Here is an 8,270-nt window from a genome sequence, read left to right as displayed (position 1 = left end):
CATGTTGGAAGCACAAGGTAACCCATGGCAGAAAATCGTTGCTTTTTTCGTGCCTCGATGTTCTATCGCTTGTTAATAGACATGACGCCGTGTAAGCCAGCTGTACTTAGAGTAAGAGACCTTATTATTTACATAGTGTCAGTTTCAACATTCTATTTTCCCCACAAGGCCAGAGAGAAAGTAAACTGTTCCTATATTAGTATTCAGGCGGGGATTGGTAGATTGGCAGCTCCTGGGAAAGTTGTTTTTATATTAAAATGGCGAAGCTGACTGCGCCGTTTCAAATCCATAATCACCATATGATTGGGTTGTATTACCGCAGTACTGTGTGTTAGATCAATAGGCCAATAGCAGATGTACAAAATTTATTATACTGTAAATGTTTATCATTATGGTTTGTTACTTAGATAGTTTGAACAAGTAACCTTGTAATTATTTGAATAGAAGTTTTTCATTAATTAGTAACTTGCTGTGAAACGGATTAAAGCAGGATATGCTCAATTTCCTATAAACAAACATGTCAACAGCAGATCCGTTGAGTAAAACTCCTTTGCGGATTCTCAATAAGGGGCCAGAATATTTTCGATCAAACAATGTTTCATCTCGAAGTAAGACCTCTAGTGTAGAGTTAAATAAAGTTATAATTATACACCTAAGGAAATAATTGTCATTTAATTGCCGATGTTTAATTTTAAAAGATTCAGATCATCGTCGTAAGACCGCTGCTGAAAGACTTGAAGCCGATCGGTTAAAATATGTGAAGAGCGCAAAAGCACGACAACGAAGAGCCACTAATGGTTAGACAGGTTTTCTTGATTTAATATGCAATAAAAACTCTTATCTTTAACTCTTACCTCTTATTTAAAACTTGCATGCTACTTTTCTTGAAGGTTTCAGTCTGTTGTACTGCATGTAGCATATATGTTCATGAAAACTTACAAGCTTACTCAATATTCAAATCAATTAGTGCATACTGACCATAAGCATTTTCGATTGATTGTAGAAATAGTTGGACGGAAGACCACTTTTCCATGGTGGTACACTTAACTTACAGTATGGATAGCTAATAATAAACAATTTACAGAATCATCACATCACAATGACAGCACCGGCAGCCATTCAATGGGCACAGCATCCACCGGTTCACCGGTTACTGTTGACGACGATGACGTCAGTGAGTCCGTTAACAATGATGTCACTAATGAGATGTTATTGGACAGAAGACTCAGCGGCGGCCTGTCAAGCCGAAGTTATACCAGTGGACAATCCGGGCACCAGAAACTGAGCCGATCGAACACAGACATGGACGTTAGCTATAAAAACAAGTTCCAAAATTCAAATCGATTTCGTCATAAATCGATAAACTCCGGGCAATCATCAATGAGTCAAGGAGCTCCTCCAGGCACGAAACTAAAAGACTTAAACTGTGGTCCTGCTGATCGAAATTCAAATCGAGTCCAGCAATCTAAAGACAATCGGACAGAAAAGTCTCTCTCTTCTTACCTCAGTAAAGCCAAGGAAGGTATAAAAGCAGTTACATCCACCATTGCCGGAAATGGTAATGAATCAAACGAAGCCACCAGAGGGCGACAGTCTCGGTCAACGAACACAAAATCGAGCAAAATGCGATCTGCAAGTGTAGGTGCCAACTTAACACGAGTTAGAGAACGAACTGAAACTACCGAGGTGAATCCATCGAAATCAAACACTTCCGCAGATGTTGTGATGAGCCCAAGGAGCCAACTAAAGCACGCTCGACAGAATTTAAAGAAAGTTGGAAGCACGAAGCAGAGCAGTAATTCTCGTGGAAATCCTGCAAGCAATGAAAATGAAAACTCTTCATCTCCCAGTAAACATATTCCAAAAACCTTCACAGTGGTGCCAAGGAACCATTTAAGCCATAGCTCCAGTAAACCAGAGTTCAGTGCTGAAAATAATCACCCTGCTTTAAGAGAAAATTTTTCTTTTCCTGAAAAGTCGGCCGCCATTGGAAGACCATTGGCTGTGATAGAGAACAGGGTTAATGAAAATTTAGCTTCCCAAAATGCAATGCGCAATGAGCCTTCGAAAGAAAAACAAAGTAGGTCCGAGCGATCACGAAGACGGAGTTCGTTATCTGGCAAAGATGAATCAACACAAAGTGAGTTGCAGTCATATTTTTGTACTTTATTTCATATTTTCAGTTACTTCATTATGTACGGTTTACTTTATTTTTCATTTAAATACAAAGAATTGAATTACCACGTATTCCAACACGATACTTGTTGTACATGTATTGTATATAACACGATTAATTGTGATGAAAAAGATAACAACAATGAAGTCCCCAATCAAAATAGTTCAAGTGTTCGAAGGATATCTTCACAGCGACACAAACGCCGGTCCCTGGATATTGCACAGACAATGGACAACAGTCTTCAGCTGGTAATGGTAGGTCCATTAGCTAATGCGTAAAGTTACGTGCCTTTGACTAAGTTTGTGATTGAACTTAGTCTGAGCACTATCTAATCCAGGGCTGCTTAAAGTCTGTCCAAAACAGAGGAACTAAATAATTTAGCCGATTTGATAAGCCAAGGCTTGTAGTTAATCACAAATTTTGAGATAAAAAATTTGAACATTGTTTGCGGACTGCCAAGGCACAAGAATAGTGTAATGCGGCCTGTACACTTAAAACTTTAAGTGCTCTTGATAGTAAAATGTTATTGAGTTAAAAGTTTGTGTCGAAAAACTTTCAGTCAAAATCACCGACATCTTTGACACCCGAGCCTGACATGATGATGTCCGGTCCCTTCAGCAACACACCGCGTCAACGCAAGTCGTGGAGCAGAGTCCCACCTTCCACGTTCGAGTGTAAAAAAGGTGGAAATCGAATTTCATACCACGAAGGGGGTGAGTGTTGAGTGACCTGCAAGTGTGAATAAGAACTCATAGTTCAATTAGAATTTGCTGTTTATGTGAACTAGGTACAAGGTGGTAGGTGTTATTTTAAAGAGCTTGTATTTACCTTACTTTTTTGTTCTGTCATCATAGACTCTGGTTACCAAAATCAACCCGGCAGCCGAAAGAGCCTAACCGAAGCTTTGGAAGAAATTTTAAATCCCTTGGAAGCGGATGACGACATGGACACGGCTTATAACAGCATGTCTCCTGATGCAAGTATGGACTGTAAGACCCTTGTTGGGCCTGCTGGTTACCAGGAGAAGAACCCCACCGTAGTGGAAAATAGCAACACTTTCCTGCGTGGCGTTGGTAGTGATGGCAGTGAACGATTAAGATCAAAAACTCCAGAAAGTTCAAGATCAAAAACATCGACCGGTGACGATGGAATTAGTTTTGGGGGCAATGACGTCGACATCACGTCGAAACCGTCATCAGCAACCTTAACAAATCTTGTATCCACTCAATCCTCCCCGGGTTCATCAAATCGACATTCGAGCGGTTATAGATACGATGTTCCGGTTAGAAAGAATACTTCAGATCAGCGACAATGGTTGAACTCCAACGACAATCAGCCGTTAAATCGAATCGATCTTGCTCCTACCAACAACCAAATGAATTCAGGGATTCCCAATTCACCCATGTTGGCCCCCAGGTCGAGACGGGAGGTTGCCCCAGAATATTCATCGAAGTGAGTTGTATGAGACTTACATTAAACATTCCTGACTTTTTGCTTAAACTATATTACTGTTTAATACTTAGGCTTTGGTTTCATGCACTTAAACACTGTTTAAATTAACAACGTGTTTGTAATAGTGTCGTAATCATCTATCTTATGGAATTTATATTGATTCTCATTCATTTTACAGAAGCATGTCCAATTCTCTGAGAAGAAATCCTTCCAAAGAGGAGCACTTGAACACTATGAAGTCACAAAACACATCGAGTTCTGCTTCTGGTGACGTGAACAAGCCTTTCACAGGTTGGCAACATCTCGGTTGTTTGCTAAATAATTGCAGAAAGATTTACGATAAGTTCTACATTTTGGTGCCGTGCATGAAGTGTATTGGTTGTAATTTGATATTTGTGATTTTAGCTTTAACAGCATCAGATCTGAAGCCCAGGCGCGGAAAACGCAACAATGCAACCCATGCCACTCCATTAAAACCTACATATCCCTACCCCATGTCTAACAATCGGGGTAACACCAAACGACACAACAATGGGCCCGCATCCCCTGCAATGTCACCCCACAAACAGGTAAAATGAAGTAGCAGTTAAATGTCATTCGATGTTCAACTACAACAGACAATTTGCTGATGTGTGTCGAGTAAACACTTGTCAGTTGAGTAAAATTTCTCTTCTATCTTGTACGAGGAAGCGGTTGGTTGTAAGTGACACTTTCCTCCATAGTCCCTCTTATTCTCATCATGCAATTTTAGGCTGCTCACATGACCCAGCATCATGGGTCACGATCGGCGTCGTCAACCCCGTATTCGTCCTTGAAACGGACACCCACTTCGTCTAGAAGCTCATCGCTGAAGCGTAACCGGCAAAGGTGGGTTGCAGACTTGTCTTTCACAAGTAGTGACATTTCTTACAAATAGTTTTCGTTGTGCTCTTTGAAGACATTGTTGATGACCAACTGGGCTTAGGTTTATTTTTAGACGAATGTTAAATGTTAGTTTTAAGAAGATTTTAGTCTACAAACATTAACATAAAGTATACACAATGCGATACATCAACAAGTCAAACTTCATGCCATGGATTTTACATCCCAGGTCCAAATCAGATGTGAGCATTTTCCAAAGCGAACTCGATCGTTTCTTTTCAACAATGGGGATGGAGGAAGGCGTCAAGTCCCCGCTTCCTATGTCACAGGACACTCTTTTCACGACCGCGCATGTCAGCAGCGAATCCGATTTCTCCTTCGCAGGTTGGTCTTAGATCTTGCCCACAATTTGACACTCTACTAGATGTCTCAGTTTTATAACCTCATGCAGCGAAAGTCAGCTTTTGCTGAATAAAGACGTTGGATGTCATTTTGGCATGTTACGATTAGTCTTTTTTGGTTTAAATGCTTTGTGAAAATCCTACGTTAAAACTTGAAGCTCTCTGCGTCTGAAAACAAAATATTTTGCATCAGGAGCATCCGCTTATGTCCGGGATAGCCCGGATGAATCGATGGATGTTGATCCGGCCACAGCAGGCCTTGCTCACGTTCCTCCTGTCAGCATCATTGAGAAGAATGCTCGGATCATGAGATGGTTGATGACCTGCAAGAAATCCATGAATTCCAACACATCACCTCGTTCGCCCCGACACACCCAGTCCTCGATGCCACCCCCTCCGGTTCCTAACAGACCCGTGCGATTATGCAACACACCCCAAGCTCCGTTTCCTGCGTATCCACCTCCAATCCCTCCGAGAGTAAGTTCCTATCAGAAGGTGCCTGGCAACATTCCTAAGGAATCTGATGTATGAACATTTAGGTAAGTTTCAGCTTTTCTATCATTTCTATCATCTAAAAAATATTTTTGAGCAGCTTTAATTTTCAAACTGATCAACTCTCCAGATTATTTGAGTGAAGTGCTCACGTGTTCTTTAACTCATAGTTAGACTGAGTGTTTGTGCTAAGTTACAAGTAGAACTAAGGTGCAGGCTTAAGATGAGGTTTGTTTTATGATCTGTGTCTATCTGTATTTGATTTGCTGTGAGTTACAGCGTAAATATGAGGTTAAAAATGTACCAGTTATCACCAAGTTATTTAATTTAAAGAAATAACGGACAGTGAAAGAATAGATCAATAAACGAAGCCAGCACAGGTACAATGGTGGTAAAGTGTTTATTCTATCAACTAAACTCGTCTGAAACAAAAACTGTTCTTTGAAGTGGTTTTGTGAAATTGAAACCAAGCGATTTATTTGTAACTCTCGGTAGGCACCATAGGCCAGAAAGTAACGCGAATGTGCCAGTGGTTTCCTGTGTTAACGAGCAAGCTTATTTTGGCAAAGTTAACTGTGTTGGGATAAGGAATTTTAATTAGCGTTAGTATGTTTATTTTGCCTCACCGTCTGTGGCCAATGAAATTTCTGATAAGATTGTCCATCATGCAACACTGCAATGTTATTCGACTTTCTTTTTTGCAATCATCGTTTTAATTAAAAATAGACCATGGCAGAGCCGTGATTATCTCCTTGAGTATAGAAGTATTCATCAAGTAGCACCTCTTCCATCCATGCTATGTATTTTCGTTAATTTAATGACCAGCTTTCGAACGTTTCTTTGTCATGTGTGACTGTGAGTGTGTTGGACACTGTCAATATAAATTAGTTAGAAGCAAATGTTACTTTCAACCGACGTGAAAGGCTGGTGTCCAAATTAATAGAAATTTGTTAACCTTAAAGATGTTTTTTGTTGACTGTTTTTTCTTCCATTAGGTTTGTGTTTTCCAAACGCCGTCGAACAATTGCTTTTAGAACGATCAACCGGTCATAGAAAAATGTCTAAAACCCGACACCATGGTCGTTCACTCAAGCACATTCGATAGGATGAGTAATGCTGTCAAAATAAACTGATTACTTTGCTTTGTTTGTTACAAAAACATCAGCACTTTAAAATTACTTCGGCACACAAGCCATTACAAGTGGTTATTTTGTTCTTCCCAGACTGAAAGTTATCTTTTTAAAATTCAAGTTTGTCGAAAAACAACTTTATGTATCACCATTCACCACAGCATGTAAGCGCTTCTTCGTTCGTTGTTAATCTTGTCTGTTAGTGGTTATTTGTTGGCGAATGATTTAAATTTACATGGTTGATGGGATTATGGTCATCTTGTGTCTTGGTTAAAGCTTTCAGATTTAAGTCCTGAATTCTGCAGAAACTTTCTAATTTTTTTCACGTTTTACCTCATTTATCCGGCTAATGTTCGCGAACAGACATTTATAGAGATTTTTCTAATGCATACGTTTGCTGTTTATTGATGAATCGAAGGATTCGAAATATGTCGAAGTGTTTAATTTGTGTTTATATTGGCGTATAAGATCATTTTGAAGCTCCTATTAATTTGATTATATCGGATAAAAAGCACTGTTTGTTGTCAAGCAAAAGGTTAGTGAAGATAGTCTTTAAGCCACCTTGCATGTCTGGAGGGATTAGTTGGTTTTTCATCCGCTCAGGAATTTTTCACCCAGATATTTAACTTGCAGCCAGCCGTGAAGTCTAAACGATTGTTTATATTCTTGGCGATAGCATCGACGTTTTGCGAGATTTCAAGCCTATTCGCTTTACCTTATTTGGGCATATACCGTTTTCGGTCATAACCTGCAATATTATGAAAGTGAGGTATTTATGGACGGCAGTATAGCAAGTTTTTTTTAGCATAATAGTGTTACTTCTTGCCTGAAGTAGGATTAGTGGCGATATTAAGCAAGGAAGACGACGAGAGCATATTTATCAAAAGCCGAAACTTTCTGCGCTATCACGTGATTAAAATCTCAAAATAAGTGCATTTTTGCAGTTAACGCAACAGTAACAATGTACTGTACATACAACAATGACAAAACCTTTTTTTGATTCCAGATTTCTTCCATCGCCCCCTACCTCATGAAGCAATCCCAGGCTACCGTATCGCAGTCACAGATATGTCCTCCCCAAGATGGCGGTCACCCAACACACCTTTGTGGGTTTTGGCTGCTCGACCTCGCCGAAGTGTCTTCCAGGCTTTTTCTAATCATGCCTCCTTATGTTTTGCATGTTTCATTTTTTATGACATTTTTTGCTTGTCTGAGAACTCGTCTCATTCGTCTGTGTGCTATAGCCATGCAGCACCATGTTGTATTTTTTGTAAATCGTGCGCATTTTGCATTCGTGAGGTCGCAATTGTTTGCAATTATGACTTAGATTATACAACGCAGCCGCAAACGATGTCGGCCTTTGTTGACCCCTCGCTTTAGACGTTTTATTTTCCCGCTCTCATTGCTATTGGTTTACATAAGTTTAATTTTCTCGTTACTATTGTTACGTGATTGTCACGTCACGCAGCCTTCCTTTCGTGTGGCGAGCATTTCTAGCAATGATGAAATTTATCCTGTAATTGGTTCTTAGATTTTTAAGTGGATTATGATGTATTCCTTGAAATAAATTTTTAATCTTTTTGCACTTTCTGACGATGAGCTGAAGGTTTTATCCCTTCGCAAGCAGCATTCTTATTGCAGGGAAAGTGGGACATAACTTTGATTCTATTGAAAGACTCGCAATGCGAATAGAACGGCTGAATAAATAAAACAGTATCATGGCTCAAAAATACTGTTTGGCGAGTTGACTTAAGATAC

At 39.7% G+C, this 8,270-nt stretch overlaps 1 protein-coding gene across 2 annotated transcripts; it reads left to right on the top strand.

Moving 5' to 3' along the window:
• The first annotated feature begins 389 nt into the window (after positions 1–389).
• LOC143449434 (uncharacterized) lies at positions 390–8,097 on the top strand. Of its 2 annotated transcripts, none has more exons than XM_076949644.1 (12): positions 390–608; positions 699–797; positions 1,085–2,140; positions 2,309–2,430; positions 2,736–2,889; positions 3,031–3,628; positions 3,807–3,919; positions 4,034–4,197; positions 4,380–4,495; positions 4,719–4,873; positions 5,084–5,429; positions 7,519–8,097. In XM_076949644.1, the coding sequence occupies exons 1-11, from the start codon at positions 518–520 to the stop codon at positions 5,419–5,421; spliced, it is 3,006 nt and encodes a 1,001-aa protein (XP_076805759.1). In that variant the 5' UTR covers positions 390–517; the 3' UTR covers positions 5,422–5,429; positions 7,519–8,097. The 2 variants fall into 2 exon arrangements, with proteins under 2 accessions (XP_076805759.1, XP_076805758.1); XM_076949643.1 differs by having other exon boundaries at positions 2,306–2,430.
• Positions 8,098–8,270: the final 173 nt, after the last annotated feature.

The sequence above is a fragment of the Clavelina lepadiformis genome, chromosome 3 (assembly GCF_947623445.1).
Source record: "Clavelina lepadiformis chromosome 3, kaClaLepa1.1, whole genome shotgun sequence".
NCBI lineage: Eukaryota > Metazoa > Chordata > Ascidiacea > Aplousobranchia > Clavelinidae > Clavelina > Clavelina lepadiformis.
This window is presented reverse-complemented; position numbering and strand designations above follow the sequence as displayed.

Excerpts from the sequence above, each read along its gene's own strand:
- LOC143449434 (XM_076949643.1), top strand. The coding sequence starts at position 518 with ATGTCAACAGCAGATCCGTTGAGTAAAACTCCTTTGCGGATTCTCAAT. Across the intron at positions 4,198-4,379 it reads CAATGTCACCCCACAAACAG|GCTGCTCACATGACCCAGCA; the intron begins GTAAAATGAAGT and ends ATGCAATTTTAG. Across the intron at positions 4,496-4,718 it reads CTGAAGCGTAACCGGCAAAG|GTCCAAATCAGATGTGAGCA; the intron begins GTGGGTTGCAGA and ends TTTACATCCCAG.